We start from the raw sequence: 23,033 nt of genomic DNA on the forward strand, positions 1-23,033 counted from the left end.
CTACTGGTCACGAGACAAAACTGCACTGTACAAAATTATTATTTTAAACAAACAAATAATTAGTTAAAATGTTTCTGTTTAATGCAGTAGTAATTTTCTAATACGGTACTGGGTTCGTTGACGAAGTTAGTTAGAACAAGTTAGTTGACGATTATTGAAGGGTATGGAGAGTAATGCTGAGGACATTGTAGATGACCAAATGCCAAGGATTTGGAGAAACGAAACCGAAAGCTGGTGTTTGCCTACTCCTCACTCTCCATTTCTCTCTACATTGCATTGCTCTCCACTTTCTGTCACTTCCTATACACACATTCTTCCTAACTGGTAGCTTTATTCTGCACCATGAACCAGGACCAGGAGAAGAAAACCATCGAATGTTTCAGAAACCGACTGAAACAGCTGATTCGGGTCGGGCCTGTTCTGGATGTCTTACACTTCTTAAGCCATGAGCAAAAGGAGCTGATTAAAGCCAAACTTCGGAACGAAGGAGAAATAATAGCAGCCGATCTTCTCCTCGAGGAAATTATAAGTAAAACGTATCCAGATGGCTGGTTCAGGGAACTTTTAACTGCACTTGAAACGGTAGGATGTAAACAAGCAGCCAACTACATGGAAAGCAATCCTCCCAGTCCGTCCATGGAGGCTGAGAATGACAACTGCATCAAGCTTATAGACTTGCTAAGGCTCACTCTAACCCAAATGAAGACCCGTGATGTGTGTGACTGCTGTTATGAGCGGAATATTCTTACCGACGATGACCGTGAAACTGTAAGTAGTGGTGGGTGAATCGTTTAAGTGAGTCGAGTGAATCGATTCAAGGCCTTATCTGGCGAATCGATTGGCAAGATACGTGATTTCAATCGCCTTGTGCGCTGTTTAGATCTTGTACCAATTGTAATAAATTCATACATTTATGTTTAACACAAATCATAAACTACATGCATTTGGTTTCCCTGCACCCAGGAGCTTGTCTAGAACATTCCAAGTGGGTGTGTGTGTGTGCGCGCGCGCGTGTGTGTATGTGTAGACCGGCAGTGCTGCAGAGAATGGTGGCCACTGATGACCAACAAGCAGGGTCGTAGCCCCAATTCTTGGGCCCTATGCAAAGGCAGTGTATGGGGGGGCCCCCTTTCCCATCATCTCATGATCCATGCTATTTATCTTCTGCTTTTTAAAAAATATATATATAAAAATAATAGTGTACACACTTCACTCACTGATACAGCAGTTGTTGGCGAAACAGTGATGTAAAATTGAAAAGCACTTTATTCAAAATACAAATACAAATAATTACTAATACTAATAGCCAGTCTCTTTTTATTTTTTCACGACCATTGGCTGCTTTAGCATATTGTAGATAATTTGGAAATGGTTTGCCTTTCTTATCTTTTGGCGCAATTTTGGTCAAATCAGCTTCTTCAGGATTTGTGTTTGCCAGTTTGAGAATTATTGATGCCCGCTGCTGATTGGTCAACTGCTTGGACTCTGGCCATAATGCTGGATCATCAGTTATGTGCTCAGCACTAACATCACTTTTGCCTCCCTCCACCACTGTCATCAAATTGTCTGTCTCACTCTCCTCTGAGGAATCATTGTCTCTAGTGCCTTCACCTTCTTCACAGGTCCTACTTCTACCTCCTGCCTCTGTATTAGGTACCTCTACAAGCATCATAAAAAAACAACAACCACAAATGACATAGTATGCAACTCTACAATCAGTTTCATGTGCATAGTACTAACAAATGGATGCTTAAACAATTTATAGCTGCCTATACTGTACACCTGTACACTCTGATCCTACCCTCACTCACTTCCTCAGGCTCAGCAATGTTAATAGGTCCTGCAGTATGACCTTTTGATGGACCCGCTGCTGCACTCACTGAGACTGTGAACAGAGGGTTTAACGTGTGTGTGTGTGTGTATATATATAGCTCATTTTAATATTTTGAGGAAAGATCCACAAAATCTGTAACACACTGTACACACATTGTTTTCATATTGTTCTTCATATTTGATCTCTTAAAAATTGCCTCAGGTTCAAACACTTTTTATGCACTTTATGTTAGAAATATGCTATTTCTATACTGTAGTGTACACTCTGATGTTACCTTCACTCACTTCCTCAGTCTCAGCAATGTTAATAGGTCCAGCAGTAGAACTTTGTTGTGATGGACCCACTGCTGCACTCTCTAAAACTGTGAACAGAGGGTGTCTCATTTTAATATTTTGAGCAAGATCCAAAAAATCTGTAATGTACTGTACACACATAGATTTCATATTATTCGTCATATTTTATCTCTTAAAAATTGCCTCACATTCAAACACTTTACATGTTATTTCAAAGTTTAGAGTAAGCTAAGATTTTTAATTGCCAACGTTGTATCATTCTTTCTCTTATCACAAAACACGTTCTCACCTGCTCTCTTAGGGAAAAAAAAAAACTTGGGAGAAGTTGTTTCCCTTAATTTTGTTTTCGTTTCTTTCCTCTCTTTCTTTTCTTTTTTGGTAGCCTGATTTTTGTTTGGACATTGTGCGGTGTCGGTCTCGACTTGCCTGCTCGGCGCTCGCTTAGTTCTGACTGCCGAGTCCGCGCTCCGGTGCTCCCTCACAGCCAATTATCATTTGGCATTGTTCTTGATTGACCAATTAAAACATTCAAATTTGCGTGCACCCTGTTCCTATAGGAGGTGTCGACACAAACGTGTGGGTGTGCCGAATCTTGCTATAACAGCGAGGATCAGAATACTGCGCGCAACCGCAGGCACTGTACACTCAATTTCACTATAATAATAATACTATTTGAGGGTGTTTGAGGGCAGGGCAGCCAGGGCCCCTCACATGCCACTGATGCCAGGGCCCTATGCACTCAGTCACCCTTTTCCCCCCACTTACGACGCCCCTGCCAACAAGTATCATATTTTCATTATGGATTCAGAGTGAATCCAGTTGAATAGCTCGTGTGACTTAAAGGGAGTAATGCAAAGGTTTAGACTATGATTCATACAGGTGTATTTTTATTGGTTTGCTTTTGGCTTAGTGGTTAGCAGTGTTGCCTCACAGCAAGAAGGTCCTGGGTTCGAGTCTCGGGTTCAAACAGGCAGGGGCCTTTCTGTGTGGAGTTTGCATGTTCTCCCCGTGACTGCGTGGGTTTACTCCGGTTTCCTCCCACAGTCCAAAAACATGTACATCAGGTTGATTGTTAATTCTAAATTGCCCGTAGGAGTGAGTGTTTGTGGTTGTCTGTCTATATGTGGCCCTGCGATGGACTGATGACCTGTCCAGGGTGTACCCCTGCCTATTGCCCTATGTGCGCTGGGATAGGCTCCAGCAGACCCTCGTGATGCTAATTAGGAATAAGTGTGTATAGAGAATGGATGGATGGATGGTTTGCTTTGTGAAATGTAGGCAAACGTTCAAGTCCGTCAGCAACATTCATTCAATTAAGACTGGATTTAATACATTATGTTATAACATTAAATTTTAACTTCTTTTTGGGTTTTACACAAAAACTGGTTTAATTGATTGGTTTAATTGGCGAATGTTGCACACAAAGCAATATATATTTATTTCCTTAATTTATATATTAGTGTCTGACTTTAAATGGATTTTTTGGCCATTAACATTGGAGCAATTTTAGAAAATGTAAGGCATGTTTCAATAATAAAACAGACAAGTGAAATATATTTAAACGGTACAAATTATTTTCTCACGAGACACATAAAAAATTAAGTAGAAGATTATTTTATTTTCCTTCCTTTGTTAAAGAAAAGTGGGAAAAAATACATGTTCAGTGTCAATGTAATACAGTTTTATTCCAGCAGAGTGGGATAGAGATTCATTTATAAAATATGTAAATATCATCAAGTATTATTGTTCAGATCCCAACTCTCTCTGTCTCTCCCTCTCTACTACATACACACACACACACACACACAAACACACTCATACACACTATACTTCTGACTAGATTTTAGCAGTGACAGACCAGCAGGGAAACAAGGCCGGGGCCCGTGTGCTGTTGTCTCGACTGTCAAAGAATGAGTTTGGCTGGTTCTCTCAGTTCCTGGATGCTTTAGAAAAGACAGAACACATCTGGCTGGTGAAGGAATTACGGGGAGACCCTGATGAGCCCAGTAATAACACTTATTTTATATTGTTCATAATATATAATTATATTATTATTTAATTAAACTCCCATTGCTGTAATTTTGTATTTACATAATGTCACAACAGAATATATAACAACCAAGTGTTTGTAGAATCCAGAGATTTAATAAAAGAGTTCATGCTGTTGATGCATACATAGCATAAATGTTTTTTTGTTTCTTGTTTGTTTCATTGACTGGATGCTTCAGAATCATCAGCTGATGTTGATAAACCACAGTCTTTAAAGGATGAAAGTGAACTGGCTACAAAGATGGAGGACGTGACTTTGGATAACACTTCTACTAGATCTCTCTCTCCCCCACCCAATTTGCCCTCTGGCTCCTCTGTTAAGGCTGCAGATCTTGACAGCAGTATGGATTGCAGTGGCTTCCTTTCCTGCATGGACTCATCAGCTGAGTTTAGTATCGGAGGCACAGGTTGGCCAACATCATGCACACATTCTTCACACCCTATTTCATTCAGAAACAAGACTCTATGTGATATGCAATATATTAAATATCATTTAAAAACAGTATATGTGTCTTAAGGCAAATAGTAATCCTTTGACTCAAAAACAAAGTAATCATATACATTGTTATACATTGCACGCTATAATTGTGACCATAATGCATTATAAGTAGTGTTCATAACACATTATATCATCATTAGAAACACATAACACCTGCCTTAATAGTTTTTTTTTATTAACTATATTTACCAGAAATTAAATAGCATTTTAATGCCCTTTGCTGTCTTTTTAAATATTTGTCATTTGTGAGTTTTGATTATTGGCAGACATCTGATATTTTACATTATTTATAATTACTAATATGTTGCATTTGTTAGCTTTAAGTAAGATGCAATATATTTTAAACATTTTAAATATTCCACTATTTTAATTTACTTGTTTAACTGAGTCCAACATGACACTGCAGCTTCAGTATTAACAGTTGGAGCAATAAATAATAAACAGTAAGCTGTAGTCTCTTTGAACAATGAAAGCCATTGATAATTGATAGACCACAGTAAACCTTACCATAAAATGTTACTTTACATATAAATGTTGTTTAAAATTACAATTATTTTAAAAGCATTTTTCATAAATAATTTAGAAACATAACACAAAGTCAACAAAAATTCTAAACAACATCAAGGACTCAAATAATCTCCCTGCATATGTCAATGATTAACACCATTTATTCTACCACAGATTTGGACCTGTATGAAGGCAGTGATGAGGAAATAAAGAGATACCAAGCAACAGAGAGTTTGGATCAATCAGGTATTGTAACGTCTGGGACCCCAGACGCCCGTGGTGTGTGTGCGCACGCCAGCACACGGTGTAATGAGACCCATGCGCAGGATTCAGCGAAGCACTGCTTTTATTACATTTAAGACGCGACATAGGGAAACAAACGTAACACTAGACATGGCGTGGTTAACTAAACAAAACAAAACAAAACCTAGACCTTAGCTTGGACATGGAACTTAAACAAAACCCCAACAGAAACCACGGTACAGATAACAATCATGGACAAGGACACAAACACAAGGATCCCTATTTATAGGGGTGGACATTAGGGCTAATGGGATACAGGAGACACAATCAGGATAGGAACAATAGGAAGGGCGTAACAAAAGACACACAAAGAAGCAGGCTTCCAAGGTTCACCTGCCAGTGCCCTCTCTGGGCCTGGCAGGGAACTGTCCAGCTGTTCCTGACAGGTATTGCATAGTGCCATTTCAAAATAAATCAAACCAGTGTAAAAATCTGAATACTTTTGCCTAGAGAGAATTTTATGTTTTCCAAAGTTGTATTTGTGATTCATAGAAAACTAGAGTAGCATATGGTTTTGATCAAACATTGTGGGAAATGGCCATAAAAGATCATTTTTATCAAGTTTTTATGATTTTATCAATAAAAAAACATACGAAAGTGCACTAAAGATGACATTCAAAATAAATACAGAGTGAAATGGTGCATTTTTGGTTTGTTAGCAGCTGTGGACAGAATAATTCAAAACAGACCTCACCCAATGCTACAAGCCAATACTATGGCACCTCCTCAGGATATGAGCATAGGGTCAGCAATAACTCATACTGCACTGGGGATATGAGTCATGTTTTATTCTTTTGTATTTTCCACAAGGTTTCATAACATGAGATAGCTGATGTGTATCTCTACACTGACTCCATCTTTAAGTGATTAAATCTTAGTCAGCAAAGAATAGCAGAAGCATGTTCTAAAAAAAGGGGGGATAGGTCTCTTTCTCAGAAGAAAAAGTTTTGTGAAGTAGAATAATCACTGTCATTACGACTTTTTAGATTAAGTAGTTTTTGCTTTCTGTTTTTCATCTTCCAATTTTCTTGTGGTTTCACAAATACCTAAGTCAGTTACTTGGGAAACAATTGGGAAATATGCACACATGCTGCTCTAACTGCAGGAAAACTGGAAACCTTAGCTGGACGACAACTCAGTGTGTGTAAAACTATTTAATCTTTGAAAATCATTCTCATTAACACAGTCAATATCTCATAATTCACATTCAGTTCCAAATTGAACACAGAGATTGAAAATTGAATTAATTTTTTTTTTTCAGTTTTAAAAAATGGTGAAAAAAGACTAGCGTAGCTATAAAAGGATAACTCTAACCTGAAACACACGAAATATGTTTATAGTGAAATATTTATGATGTGCTTAAGCTATTTTGGTGCTAATATCTTCAATGATGTTTGGTTTATATTATCTCTGTGAGAAGTTAACAGTTGTGTGGCATTGCTATTGATGGATAGGAGGAATGAAAAAGATAAAGATCAGGTTATCTTCTAGAAACAAATGTCCAACAGCTTCTTTACACAATTCCCAGCAACATTCAGTGTCAGGAGGGCAGGAGTGAAAACACTGGATTCTGGATTGATGCAGTTGCAGTTATGGCAGAAAATTTTTTTGAAGCTTTGGAAACTGATCTGTTTTAGAACAATGCACAGATAAGGTTGTGAAAAAGCTGACACACAAAAGGACAAAAGAGGGTGTGTGTTGACCAGCATGTTGATTAAAGGAATTTAAACTAAAAAAAAGTCAACTTCTACTGAAGATGTAGCACATCTGCTAATAATAAACAACTATGATTAGCCTAATAAAATCATGCAGGGTGGAGTTTGTGCTTTAACAGGATCAGCATAATGCTTAGTAGCAGCACCGGGAAAGGTTTTTTTCACTACTCTATGAGAATGTCTACTTAGAAACAAGCTAGTGCCGTCAAATGCATGTTGTATTTCTTTACACTTTACTATCCAGCAATGTCATGAAGCAGACAAACAGACACAAATACAGATTTTTATTTTATTAAAACTAATATGGCATTAATTCACAAAATGCTCAAAAATGCGAATAACCAAACAGTCATGAACTAGACAAGACTGACGCAGGAAACAGGAAGCAGGTTATGAGCAAAACAGTAATCCAGACAGGCAGATAATAACACAGTGGCTTCATCACAGGCACAATGCTGGAGGAAGACCTCACAAGCTGGTTGGCAGTCTGGGTTATTTAAAGTCTAGTATGGTTTCATTATGGTTCATGGTGTCATTAGAAATCAGATGACTGTGAGTGGGTACAGGAGATTGACTGGAGAACAATGATGTGGCTGTGATGAGTCTGAGGATCAGACAAGTTTTAGCCTGCAACTTCAGGAGTCACAGGCACACACATGGCAAGCAGGGATCTGCTGAAAATTCTATGCTGAGGACACAGATTTAACCAATGCTAAAGTAGTGGAGAAAATATGCTCTTAATGTGAGGTTCTAATATATGTTACTGAAACCAATTTCTGAACTTGCATGGCAGACATGGGAAGAGCAGTCTTAATTACAAACACATGCTTCCCCTTCTGCAAGCAATGACTGGGGAGGCTGCCGTCTCAGTTTACCCTTTGGTCTCTTGTGCACCATCAGTCTTTTGGCTATGACAAGCGTGAACGAGAGGAATTCAATACAAATACTTTCTGGTTTTTAAATGTTTTGAAATGGTTATTGACTTGTTTAGTGAATAGTTTTGCGTAGACAAATCACAAAAGGGTGTGTTTACAATGTAGCTAGAAAAGTACAAACAGTCAGTTAAAAAAGGAAAAATAACTGTGGCTTAGACGTGATGGGTACAAATGTGGTTTTTGGTCACCATCTCCAATCAGATGCCACCACATGCTCCGTCTTTCAAGCTCTGGAAAGTCCAGACAGAGGTGTTAGATTCTGAATTTATCTAAGTTTTCTTGTAGTCATTGCAGGATGTGTAACAGTAAGAATGTTATCTGACTAGCATAACCTCATGGTTTTTGATTGCTACAAATCACCTTTTGTTGGAGGCATTTCTCACCATCTGGGACAAATCTAGGTCTGCAGAGAGAACAGATGTAAGACTTAGAGTTCTCTGTACCTCAAATGGCTGGTGTAGTATTGCAAATAAACCATGTGTTGCAAGTGATGTGTTTGCTGATCTCTACTGCAGATTTCCTGGGGAATCCCAGCAGCAGGGAAGTCTGTGGCACGACAGAGAAATGATGGAGATGAAGACACATGAACAAGAGTCATGAACCCACATAAGGGCATTCATGTTTTGTGCCATAATACTTCTTATTACTAAGTCTGAGCCACTTACCTGGCTGCTCAGTCACAAATGTCATGTTGTTCATTTATACATATCAGTATGTGAAAACATCCTTTCAGGAAGTGTTATCAGAGGCCATCTGGAGCCCTGTATATGCATGAGAGGTTGTTTTCAATAAGCAGTGGTTACAGATACTTTTTTCTAGAGTTTACGAACTGGCATGCCGGGCCATTTTGAGTTACAGTCTCATACACACACAAAGCTCAGAAACCTGCTGCACTGGTTGGGCTTCATGCCTGATCTAGTCGTATGTGTCTAGGCACATTTACATGTAGTGCCTAGACACATGACTTTTAGTGAATCCAATATTACTTGGTCGTCTTGTGCAGTTACTAGTACAGTTTTGTTTATTGTAATATGCTGTATATATATAATATTCCTCATGTTGTCTTATTTGCTGTGTTATTTCTTTCTTAAATAGCTCTAGGCAAAAGAAAAATAATAAAGAAAGAGGTTTAATAATAAACCAGATGGATCACTTTAAAGCATTTATTTGCTTCTTGGTATTTCATCCTCCTCTGATGGTGGGTGTTGTAGGAGGAATGGAGACACAACTAAATCCCCTCTTAGTTTGCCTGGATTAAAAAACCACAGAAGGTCACCCAGTATGCAGCAATGTTATTCTAAGAGTAACAGCTGAGACAAACATGACATACTAGAACAGCAAACACCCCTAACTAGTCTAAACAGCAGTTTTCCCACATCGGAGGATGGGGGAATTGAGCATAGTCGCAGTGGGGGAATGCAAGCAGCACCTATACCCTAGCCTCATCTTTTTATTTTTTTTGTTTGGTAACCACCTTTTTTTTCTTTTGAACTCCTTCTTTCCCTCAGTGAACGAGAAAGAGATTGTGCTACGTGATTATCAAGCGGATGTCGCTAAGCCAGCTCTGGAGGGAAAGAACATCATCGTCTGTCTCCCGACAGGAAGTGGTAAAACCAGAGTCGCAGTATACATCACCAAACAGCATCTGGAGAATAGAAAGCTGAAAGGACAGCCAGCAAAAGTTGTTGTTCTTGTTAACAAGGTACTGCAGGACAGCGATCCAAACGTGCATGCAAATGCAAAATGCAAGCATGCTTCGGTGTAGTACAAAACATATAGGATATGACTGAATAAACAAATATCAGTTGCTCAACACTGATTTTAGATTCTTACACAGTATAAACTAAATTAATTTTGATCTTTTACTTGTTTATCCAGTATAACTCTCTCTAAAAGATCCACACATTTATGTGGTTTAGTGGAAATGGTGTGTTTGGGTTGGAAACACATGAGCTCTTTTTCTTCTGAATCATCTTCAGAGTAGTATTATTTAATGTGTCACACTCCAGACAGATCAGACTTCAAGTCTGCCTCAGTTTGCCCTGAACTATACACTGAAGTTATATAAGATTCACCTAAATCTGAACCTAAATTCATCAGGCCTAATAGGAGAACATTAATTATTTTTGTCATCAGACATTTTTTCAGCTTAGAATCTTACCCATTTAAATACTGTACGTTGAGTCCAAATTTGCCTCGGGGTCATTTACGCTCATTCAGAGTGAAAAACATCAAGGGGCAGAAAATCAAAGATCAAGTTTGGTAAAGCTGTAGAAGATTTGCCTGATGAGTCAAATTTAAGTTGTTGGACTTAAAAGTGACTCAAGTGAGCCAGAATTCAAGCCAAGGAGACGGGTAACAGATGAGACTTAATGGTCTTGCTCAGGAGCCAAATTGTGGCTGTTTGGTAGAGCTGGGATTTGAATTTGCAATCTTCTTATGACGAGCACAGAAACCTTAACCACTGAGCTATTACATTGGCCAGATTGTCCTGATAAACTTCTACATACTCGGTAAAGTGGACCTAGAACACTCACTATTGTTAGTGTAGCAGGAATCCACTTAGCCACTCATAGGAAGTTCTATTGTAAAACTTTTCCCTGCATTTTTACAACCTAACAGATTATTATTTTCTAAACCTGTTTTTAAGAGACTCAAACACTTATTTCAATATTGTCTTCTTTCAAGCATCATAAATTTTTCAGATTTTTAAGTCCTATAATATTCTCTCAATCCAGTTTGCATTCTCTAACCAACACACTTGACAGCTCTTTATCCCATGTTTGGCTATAAATGCTTTCCCGAAAATAGAATGTCTCTTTTTAGAAGAAGCATTTTAAACCTGGCCCCATGATCCCTTTGAACAATTTGGCACATTTAGTGAGTCAATTGGAATCGAGTTATTCTAGGAGGTATGCAACAATTCAATGAGACTGTATTCTCAAGAGTGACAAACAGATTATTTGGAAAGAGCAACCTCAAATCACAGGCATACTCAAAATTTACTGTTTTATTTACTGATGCCCCAGGGTTGTTGGTTTTAAATATATACCTAAAAAGATTTCTGCAATGTTTCACAACAAATACTGCACTCTAAATAATCTAACCTTTGCTATGTAATGCAATCTAACTTAACTCTAATAATGCATAATGCCTATAATATATCCCTCCGTAATATATGTTAGGATGAGTCTGTGTTACAGTAAAAAACATAAGTGCTATGTGAAATGTAAAGCATATGAATTCATTTAAAATCAGTTTATTTGTTTGAGGTACCAGACATATTCAATTTATTGTGTAGGTGCCCCTGGTGGAGCAGCATTACAAAGCAGAGTTTGGGAAGTTTCTGAGGGACCAGTACTCTGTAGAGAGAGTGAGTGGAGACTCGCAGCTGAAAATCTCCTTCCCCCAAGTGGTTGAGAAGAATGACATCATCATCTGCACTGCCCAAATCCTGGAAAACTCTTTAGCTAAAGCCAAACAGGGTGACGAGGACGGGATCACATTATCACGTAGGTTACACTTGCTATTCCATTACCTTTTTCACCCCAGGACATGTACTTTTGTTAAAAGATTCCACTTTATTCAGCTTCAATGCATTGCTAAAATTGGCGAGTGCTCAATCTTCTGTCGACCTGATGTTGACATATTCCTTTTTTTTAACATCCTGTTTTTGCTGCCAGTTCTACTGCTTTTCTGGCACTGTATACTACAATGTGACATATGGTGTTTATTGGTATTGGTGTTAGGGATATTTCTCCTTTTTCTTTTTTTCCACTGGTCTTTTGGCCACATGTCTGTTCTAGTCATCAGTGAGTGAATCGGCTGACTGATCAAATCCACAAGGGATTTTTTTTCTCCCCTAAATGATTCAGATTCATTGTTCCACTACAAGAGCTGAATCCATCTGTATGAGTACACAACATCTTTACAGATTTGTAAAACGCATTCTTGTTAAATTACTGTTCTGGCTGTGACCCATGTACACTTTGCTTTTCTCCAGAGGCTTTGTGGAATGTCTGGCAGTATCTCAGAGAAAGAGGAACTCTGTTACTATTATGTTCACACATAAATGTGTGCATCGTCTCAAAATGAAGAGATTTAAGAGCAAGGGTGCTGACCTGAAAAGTCCTAGTCACTAGGGATTATACACTACTGCTATAGTGACTCTCTGAGAAGCTTTCAGGCATTCAAGCCTCATGTTTAAAATGCAACCCCTTTAGGAAAAAGCAAAAGCTGGTGTTGGCATTCCAAAGGAAATGGTGGGTGTAGAGATCCAGGCCTCTCAGCATAACTATGAAAAGTACTAAGAGATGTGACAGGAACACATTAAGCACAAAAGTATGTAGCTTGTAGAATTGGATCCAGATAGATAATCACTTGTTTCAAAGTAATTAGAAATGTCCATTTAATTACTAATTAGATGTTTCCATTTAACTACTTTTATTAAGTAATTTTAATCCATGAAAAATAATCTATGTGGAATAATTAATAATTTCCTGCTTTGATGGCTAAAACTGGTAAAATGGCCTGAGAACATTAATATTATTTATTCACATAAGCATTGCCTGAAGTTCTAAAGGTGCATGAATATGCAGTGTGAAAATGCAACATGTCCTCTTGCCTTCTGTGATACTGTCGTGAAATAATGGACATAATGAGGCTCCTGCCTCAAAGGAAAGGAGGAAATCTCCCAAAGGAAAGTGAAATTAAATTCACTTCAATTCAAGTTTTGACAAATTCGATGGAAAAACTAATCTACTTATTCTGAATTAAACATTCCAAATGAAGCTGACCTTTCTGAGTTTGTAAAAACCATAGCAAAGACACAGTATTAAGGTGAGAACTTTGTAAAGAGCACACAGTACCAAAGATGAGGAATAGAAACCAAACATAATAATGACATTTTAATATTTGAAGTGTTCTCTGACTTTGCCTGTTTAAGATGGTACACTGAGTTAACATCTACATGGTTTAGATCCTCTGTTGGGACATTTTAGTGTGTTGTTTTGAAAAAGAAACAAGAACATTTAATATTAATTTGTTCTGCTTGGAGTACTTTAACTGTATTACACTTACTCGCCACTGCAACTCAAGAAAAGCAGAACAAAATCAAAACAAACTCAGAGTTGCATGTGTGGGCTGAAGTGTGTTAAAGTGAGCATGCTCTTACTGGCTTCTTTTGCAGAATTCACTTTGATGGTAATTGATGAGTGCCACCACACACAAAAGGGTGAGGCATACAACCACATCATGATCCGCTACCTGAAACAGAAGCACAAGAATGCTTTGCTGCAAAAGCAACAGAAAGATCAAGTGCCGCTGCCACAGATCCTCGGCCTCACCGCTTCACCCGGAGTTGGAGGAGCCAAGACTCAGCAGAATGCTGAGGCACACATTCTCAGAGTAAATGCATTTTAACACATACATATGCTTGAAATGTATACATAAAAAAATTTTAGGGTTTTTTTTGTCACATACCTTCTATGACTATAGTAATCCCTTTTCCCACCCCATCTCCATGCACCAGGCTTTCTTTGGTTCTAATGATTTACATGGCCCCTGAGCACTGTGCAGCTGTAATGTATCTCATGTGCTTCATTCTATTGTGAAATGAAATATCAAACTTGACAAGACACACAGATTGTGAATTCTCTCCCCTCATCTTCTTAACATCAGGAAAATTGTAGGGAGGGAGATAATTACTGGCTATGTGGTGATTTTAAGGCCATGACTGACTAGGCATATTTTAGCAGATGTAATTCTTTGAGATAAACTGCAGTAGTCATTGTAATGATGCCTTGCAGATTTGTGCAAACCTGGACGCCTATACAATAAAGACCAAAACTCTCGGAGAAGAGCCCAAGGGTCCATACAAACGAATCGCGAGTGCTCAGGAAAGAAAAGAGGTATCGACTTCATCTAAGTAAACCTTCAGATTACATTAGAACTGAAATATGTTCTAAATACACAGGCTTGCTCTCACAGTGCTATATTATACAGTTAAGTGCAAAAGTATGCATACTCTCACTTTTTCCATAATTTTCAAACAAGAGATCTGATCAAAAGGTACTGTATAACTCAGTAGTTAAGCAATATGTTAGTAACATATTCATGTTCAGGAACTCTAACTAATTTAGCTAATCTGATTTTTGCCTTCTGTCTGATCATTTGTCCATCCATCCTTCCGTTCTCATTAGCATGGTCATAGCAGGGTCAACTATCTGAAATAGTTTTTCTTAAATAACTTCCTTCCTGTTTGTAGTATATATTAAAGTTACTGCAGACATACAAATTAGTAACAAATTGCTTTGTGTATATGTTTCTTTCTGTGAATCATGTTGGTAATGGTACCCCACAAATATTCTTTTATCTTATTCAGCCTTGTGAAAGACCTGTAGTTTCTGTTTCAGGCCTTGTGTTGAATGTTTAATACAATCAGCACCTTAAAGTGGCAAAATATTTTGTCTTGCTTCCAGTTGTGAAACCATGTTGTAGGTTTTTCATACATTAAATAAACAGGGAATATTAGAGGTATATTTTGCATTTTTTTCACTAGGGGTATGCAAACTTTTGTTCTTTTAATTTTGTAACTAAATGTCATGATCATTATCAAATTTTAAACAAAGTTACACAGATTCTTGGCATTAGTAATTTTGTTTCTCCTGTCATTTTGAAGGATCCCTTCGGAGATGTAATAAAAGGAATCATGAATGGGATCCACACACATGCCAAACTGAACCCACTGTGCCAGCCAGGCACACAGAATTATGAGCAGTGGGTGGTGCAAACAGAGCAGAATGGTAAGAGAGAAACCTTCATATGTTCCAGACCACCAGGGCATGTTAACTTCAGAAATAGTGTTTCCTTACTGAGAACCAATAGCCAAGTCATCACTGAAAGTGCTGTGGCACCTCTACATTGTAAAACCCGTTGACACAAATCAGCACAATATGCCCAATCCTCAAATGTCTTTTAAACACTTAGAATTGTTGGAAAGAACCAATCATCAAAAGTGCTATTGCTCAAAGGACCTCAAGTGTCTTTTTTGTTGTTGTTTTGTTTTATGCTAGGGACAGAAATGACAGAATGATCACAATTTTAATATATTTATATATATATATATATACCACATGTAACCCTCAATTTAATGCAGAGATAAGAACACAAGTGTTCATTGACATTATATTCAGTCACTGCTTCACTGTGATTAGAAAAAGCTTACATCACTGTCAGAGATCAGAAATAAAATCTAGTCTCTTGCCCAATCTATAGTTGGATTTTTTATAACAAATTATGCAAGAGATTATGCATTTCGCCCCTTTTTACAGCAGTTATTTAACTCAATTTACACTAAACCTTTCTTCTTTCCCCAAAAACAAACACTGAATTTATACAACCAGAGCTAATGGAAAATGATATCATAAAAAGTTTCAGGGCCAAATCTGTACTCTGTGAAATATTGGCCACTGGGATCATTTTGGCCACTATAACATAAAGGCACTGTTGACTTAAGTTCATTACCCATTGTATCCAACACCCACTGTAGTTTGGCATCTTGCATAGAATTGTAAGGAGGCCCATAAAGACAAGCTGAAATAAAAACTGGCCTATTCCTTTGTTAGCCCAGATCCGTCTAGCAGTACCTGGAAAAAAGATTTCTTGGAAATCAAACAATTCATACACTCTAACTCATGGGGTGTACATCATACAGGACCTATGTGCTAAAGACTTGTAGGTTTTAGCCTATTAGGTGTGTTTCCTGGACTGCTGGATCATTTTGGTGCTTATTCTCAAGGGGCCAAATCCACATCTCTCCATCCATGTGGAACAGCAGATTTGTTCAAGGAAGAAGCTGCCAGGGTGTTCTGTTCACCAGTGGAAGCAGTAATGGAAAAAAATGGTCTTGCTAGCTATCTTCTGGCATTTTTGCTGAATTCTGTGCAACATTATAAGAATTAGTGGTTCCCTTGCTCGAACCACAATCAGCTGTGTGAGAATGTGCCTCACCAAACCGTTTGCATATATGGGATACTACATCCTAGTGCAGAGGCAACTTTTCTGGGCAAATATACCGTCTTAATAATCCATCCAGTGCATTGTCCTACAGGCTTCATAGCCTAATAGACTTTAATGCTGCTCAACCTTGTGCCAGCCAACACATGGAGATGTCTCTGAACTGGTAAGAACTCCTGCATGCCTAAAGGAATGATTATTGAAGCTGCAGATATTGGTTCAACACCACTCACACAGAATAATTGTGTGGTGTGCTTTATTGTTGGGTAGCTGTTATCTGAGTTTTCTTTGACACCTTCTTGGGTCAAACTAGTAACTTTTTTGAACGTCATATGAACATGGCCCTAACAGCAAAAATGTTGATGGAAATAAAGTTCAGCTGTAAACCATCTCATCACTGGCTATGCCCTTCAGAGGGGCACTACATAATGCTTTAGAATGATGGGGAATGATGTTTAGGACTCATCCCACAAGACACACAGGAGATGCCTGAAAGAATGACTAAAGCTTGTGTGAGGACTTTTGTGATCTAACCTCAGGAAGTTTCTGTTATTAGACGTGAGCCTCTGAGTTGAGCAATCCTGTGAATCTTCCAAACAGTCTTGCCAAAATATGACACAAACTTTTTACAGTGCTACATTACATGGGTTTTTGTTGGTTTGGTTTTGGTTTTGGTTTGTTTTATTTTGTTTTAATTATGAAATGTTCTGGGCTCTCACTTTTTAAATCAGTAGTTGATATTTTCATATTTAGTAGTTAGTTAATATTTTGATTCAATTTTGAGTCACTTTTATTTGTATAGAGCTTTTAACCATAGACATTGCGCAAAGTAACAGAGAAAAACTCCTTGAGATGCTCCAAAGTTTAGACTCACTAATCAGATACCAGATAACTAACAAACATGTCACACATTATAAATTGGGAGTAGTGACAGGGCCCTGTTAAATAGCAATATACAATAGTGTTAATAGTAGTTGTGATGCTACATAACTGTGTTTCACTTTGTCAGCTGCTAAAGAAGGCAATCAGACAGTCCGGGTTTGTGCAGAGCATCTGCGTCAGTACAATGAGGCTCTCTACCAGAGCAACACCATCCGTATGTGTGATGCCTTCAGCTTCCTCGACAAATACTACAGTGAAGAGATCAAGAAGAAAGCTTCCCCTGATGATGATGACACCATTCAGATCACTGACACTGAACGATTTCTCTTCAATTTATTTAACGGTATTACAGCAATACATGTAATGCAATGCATGATGATCAGTAAAGTAAATAAGAACATTTTCCTAATTTAATGTTATCAGAACACTATTTCTCCTGTATCAAACCAGAGGGTGTCCAGTCCTATCCACAAAGGGCCGGTATGGGTGCAGGTTTTCTTTCTAATCAAGCAGGAGCCACACCTGATTTCATATGTTTAATCAGTTAATCTTGGCTTGGCCAAAATACAATGAGGTGTAGCTTTTACATGGTTGGAATGAAAACTTGCACCCACACTGGCCCTTTCCAGTTCTAACTTCTCACCTCTTCTCTCTCTTTCTCTCTCTCTCGCTCTCTCTCTCTCTCTCTATCCCACACACTCTGTTTTCATATCAGCTAAAAAAGACCGTCTTCAGGAGCTGATGAAAAACCCACAATATGAGAATAACAGTCTGGCTCAGCTGAGGACACTCATCTTGGAGGAGTACACCACCAGAACTGAAGCCAGAGGCATTATCTTCACAAAGACTCGCCGCAGTGCCATTGCTCTCTGCCAGTGGATTCAGGAGAACTCAAAGTTTGCGGAAGTCGGCGTCAGAGCAAGTCACCTGATTGGTGGAGGAGATCAGAGTGTGGTGAAACCGATGACCGCAGTGAGTTACTTTTGGCAGAAGATCAGTGATGTTCAGTTTATTTTTCATCTGAAATCTTGTGTTAGAAAAGCACCATCACATCAATTAGGGTTAAAATATTTAATATAATATATATTTTGCAGTAGATAATGTAAGACTTGGTAAACCACAGAAGTTGAGAAGTTGTTGACCTTAGCTAGTGTAAATAATTTTGATAAACATAAATTATGTATTATGTTCCTAAAACGATTGTGTGTGTGTGTGTGTGTGTGATGGCAGCCAGAACAGAGGGAGGTGCTGAGCAAGTTTCGTGAAGGAGTAATCAATATGCTGATAGCCACCACTGTCGCAGAAGAGGGCCTTGATATTAAGGAGTGTAATTTTGTCTTTCGGTACTGTTTGGTGACCAATGAAATCGCTATGATTCAGGTAAATGTTGTCTTTTCCTCTATTACTAACATTGGGTCAGAAAGCAGTACTGTTTTGTTTTATAGCTGTTTTTTATAGTATACCTATTCAAACCTGAAAATCATAAATGCATTTCATTTTATGTGAATGCCATATATGTGACTGTCTGGGAAAATAAATACACTTCACTAAATCAACATGGAAATGTTTTTACTTAGTTTCTAATCTTGATCATGCTGGGTAAGGAGCCAGGAACCACAAATGTGGTGGTGAAAATGGTCAGCCTAACACTGTCTAAAACCTCAGTGTGCTTTTTTCACACAGTGAAGTCCATGCTTTGATCTGGAATAAAGTTGAAGTGGAATTTTGCTCCTTTTTCACTGTTGTGGGTAACCAGAATTTAAAATATTGTAACTTTACTTGTAATGCATGCAAATCTCTCTTACAGGAAAGCTTTTCCCAGGCCATCACATTACAAAAGATCATTTAAACATATGTTAGAAAATTAATATTTAATAATAATGGGTAATCATGGACAGCAAATAAATAATATGCTAGACACATTGCTAATTATAACTGCCATTAACATCTAATGATAGATACAAGACATAGTTTGTTAGACACAATAACAAACTATGTGTTAGCCTGTATAAACCTTCTGTAGTAAATAGTGTATTAGAGCTAACTGAACCCCTCAAGAACTCAAATGAGCGGAGTGTAACATAATGAAGCAATTTAAATGTGTTTTGTTCTACAGGCTCGAGGCAGAGGAAGAGCAGAAGACAGCAGTTACACAGTGGTGGAGGAGGCAGGATCGGGTGTAGCAGAAAGGGAAAGTGTGAATGAATACAGGGAGAAAATGATGAACAAAGCGATCACCAGGGTGTGCAATCTGAGCCGTGAAGAGTATGAAAAAAAAGTAAGAGTCACCCATCACCTCGGATTACATTTTATTTTTAGTTTCTAGCATTACAAGTGTACAATTTACTCTCATTTCAAGATCAAGGCCTGAAATCATCTATAGATGGCATGAAGGAAAATTTTAGTTGACATGTGGCTGTGTTGTATTCAGATAACAGACTACCAGCTGCAGACAATCATGGAGGAGATTGTGAAGATGAAGAAGAAGGATAAAAAGGGAATGATGAAGGAGGACCCCAGCAAAGTAAAGCTTAACTGTAGAGACTGTGGTGTACTTGTGTGCTCTGGAGAAGATATTGAAATCATTGAAAGGATGCACCATGTCAATGTGAATGAAGCATTCAGGTGCCTCTTTTGTACTTTTACTGTAACAGTGCAAGTGAAATAATAATATACAGTTAAGTGATGATTTGATTGCTGTGATGAAATGCATTATGACGATAACAATGATGTGTTGATAATCATGATCATTACTAAGAGGACAGTAATATTCTATTTCATTCTAGAGAGCTGTTTACTGTCAGAGAGAACACTGCCCTGCAGGAGAGACTTCTGGACTATGAGGCAAATGGAGTTATAGCTTGTAAAAACTGTGGGCAGGTATGTCTTTTGCATTATACATCAAATTTAATGCAATAAGAAGAAACTAGATTTTGGTACAATATGGAATTCATTAGCTGAATCTAGCCATGGGGGTCACAGTCCAGTGACTTCTGTGCCGGTCCCAAGCCTGGATAAATAGAGAGGGTTGCGTCAGGAAGGGCATCCGGCGTAAACATTGCCAAACTTAATCATGCGAATCGTCAGTACTCTGTGGTAGGAAAATATCAGCAAGAATCAAGGGGAAGGTGTACAGGACAGTGGTGAGACCGGCCATGCTGTATGGTTTAGAGACAGTGTCATTGAGGAAGAGACAGGAGTCAGTGCTGGAGGTAGCAGAGCTTAAGATGTTGAGGTTCTCTTTGGGAGTGACAAGGTTGGACAGGATTAGGAATGAGTACATCAGAGGGACGGCTCATGTTGGAGGTTTGGGGGACAAAGTTAGAGAGGCCAGGTTAAGATGGTTTAGACATGTTCAGAGGAGGAAGAGTGAGTATATTGGTAGGAGAATATTGGACATGGAGCTGCCAGGCAGGAGGCAAAGAGGAAGGCCAAAGAGGAGGTATATGGATGTAATAATTGAGGATATGCAGCTAGTGGGTGTAAGTGTTGAGGATGTAGAAGATAGGGATAGGTGGAGAGAGACGATTTGCTGTGGCGACCCCTGAACGGAAAAGCCAAAAGAAGAAGATGGAATTCATTAGTCGACAAAGGTTTTAAAAGTAGTCGACAAAGTAGTCTAACACTATCTGTTGTTTAAGTCTATATATATATATATATATATATATATATATATATATATATATATATATTTTTTTTTTTTTTTTTTTTATTATTTCTTTCTTCTTTTTTTTCTAAGAATCTAAGACCATATAAATTTGAGTGTAACGTTGTTGATAATGTTTTAGTGTTGAGCATGGTTTTGGTGGGTAGTTATATGTGCTATGACTGAGCAAAAGCTTTTTTATTTTTGTTTGGTTCCAGCGTTGGGGCTCCATGATGCTTTATAAAAGCATTGAATGTCCATGCCTTCACATCAAAAACTTTGTGGTGAAATACAACTCAAAGAAAAAGGTGTTCAGCAAATGGAATGAGCTGGCCATCAGATTTCCTGCATTTGACTACGCTCACTATGTCCGTACACACTCATACGATGACACAGAGCTGGACTAATTCAGCAAACAAAAAGCAAACCAGAGATCATCTCACTGTACCTACTAACAGCTAGCTGTGAACACATGGTACTGTGCATTGTGGCAATGAAATTATGTTGAAGTAAGTTGTTAGAAATATTTTGTTATTGTTATAAGATATATTGTTAGTATCCCATTAACACCATAAAAAAATGAGTATACTCAATCATTTACACTGGAATGTGGGGTGTGAAAACTGTCTCTTTTAATTCCTTTTCTTTTTAATTCTGGATGATAAATGTCAACATTTTATTTGTTTTACAAATCTGGTGACTCATCAGTGATATTCCATATTGCACCTTTTGCCTAAAGGAAGGGTCAAAGATACCGATCCTTATCTCTTTTAGATGTATATTTTGTTTACATTTCTAATGAACAGTCTTAGATTTTAAAGCTAGGAGATGTTTAATTTCTTTTGCCTTCTTGTGGAGCCCTATATTTTCGCACTGGAATTGCCACGTAGATCATTTTAAGGTTACTATTATTTATGTGTTTGGTTTTACAGAAACAAATACTAAAGCCAATGATTTTATTTAGATATTTCTGTAAGAATGTCATTATTATAATGATTATGCTATGGATAGAATTTAGACATTTTTAATTTCATATGAATTGGCCAGTTTCACTAAAAGCTAAAAAAAAAAAAATCTAAAGACCCATGTTCTGTTTTCTTGAAGAATTCTTAATCATTTGGAATATTTTTCCCGTAATACTTAGGTGAATTAAATATTTATCACTATAAGCTCCTAATGAATTTAATTACAATTTGAAAGATTTTATTTCATCAACTGAAAGCAATTGAAGCTTGGCGGAGCAAGCCATTATAACTAGCCCAGGTATGTTTTATGTTTTTTTTTGTTTGTTTTGTTTTTTTTTAATGCAGTGCACTGACTTAAACATTACAATGTACTTCTTAAGTGAAGGAAACATTTTATTCCCACTAAAAATAAATAAATGTCTGATGTGTCACCTGGGTTTAATTTCTTGCATGAGCAATCCATAATGATGTGGCTTGGATCAAAATTTATTGACTGCCATAAAGTTTTCTGAGTGTGACGTACACATGGGAGAATGTCACACACAACAACACACACACACACCACTGCACCTGTTCAGGCACCCCCCAAGAGAAGCGGTTTCCCTGAGTACATGCCTCACCAGAGAGTTCCTGTCAGATCACTGCTGCCATCAAGGAAGACTTACACTGACAGCTGGACAGTGGACAGACTTTTCCCTCCTGTGCTGGCTCAGAGATGTAATTAGAATTGCACAAAAATAAAAACAAGTCTCTTGGTGTTCAGAAATGTACACTACCAATTTTGCATACCACTTATATGGTTTGCATGTAGATTTCTCTTTATAAATTGAATATAATTATGCAATAGAGGCAATAGAGGGCTTTCCAATCAAAAAGGTTTATAGAAGAACCTTTACAGAAACCAATACACTTAATCATACAAATATTTCCCTACTACAGAAAAAATATACTAAAGACCGACCAAAAGTCCTTTATGGGCATTCTTTTCAAAGTGTGGTTTTGGGACCCCCTGCAGTCTGTGAAGGAAAGACAGAAGCTCGGTGGTGAAAGCCCACAATTATAAGTCATTATACCTAAAAATAAATTCAGCTGGAATGTTTATTTTCAGTGATCACTTTATCCTGATCAGCATGGCTGTGTGCATGAATTTTAATGCAGGAATGGGATGCCAGTCCATTGCAGAGAACCATGCACACACATTCACATCTAGGGGCAATGTTTGTATAGACAATCCACCCACTGGCATGGTTTTGGGACATGGGAGGAACCTGGGACCCTGAAAGAAACCTCGACACACCCACACAAAGAACATACAAAGCTCATGATCAAACTGGGATCCAGGAGCTGTAAGCAAGTAACGCAATCCACCATGCCACCCGAATCTAATGA

General features: G+C 38.0%; 1 protein-coding gene across 1 annotated transcript; it reads left to right on the forward strand.

Moving 5' to 3' along the window:
- Positions 1 to 201: 201 nt before the first annotated feature.
- Positions 202 to 22,075, forward strand: ifih1 (interferon induced with helicase C domain 1). Its single transcript, XM_058393003.1, has 16 exons — positions 202 to 768; positions 3,968 to 4,133; positions 4,356 to 4,583; positions 5,357 to 5,428; positions 9,644 to 9,837; positions 11,437 to 11,647; positions 13,324 to 13,541; positions 13,943 to 14,044; positions 14,815 to 14,938; positions 17,161 to 17,376; positions 17,749 to 18,005; positions 18,264 to 18,413; positions 19,150 to 19,311; positions 19,465 to 19,658; positions 19,820 to 19,913; positions 20,898 to 22,075. The coding sequence occupies exons 1-16, from the start codon at positions 343 to 345 to the stop codon at positions 21,084 to 21,086; spliced, it is 3,003 nt and encodes a 1,000-aa protein (XP_058248986.1). The 5' UTR covers positions 202 to 342; the 3' UTR covers positions 21,087 to 22,075.
- The last annotated feature ends 958 nt before the right edge of the window (positions 22,076 to 23,033 follow it).

The sequence above is a fragment of the Hemibagrus wyckioides genome, linkage group LG06 (assembly GCF_019097595.1).
Source record: "Hemibagrus wyckioides isolate EC202008001 linkage group LG06, SWU_Hwy_1.0, whole genome shotgun sequence".
Classification (NCBI taxonomy): Eukaryota; Metazoa; Chordata; class Actinopteri; order Siluriformes; family Bagridae; genus Hemibagrus; species Hemibagrus wyckioides.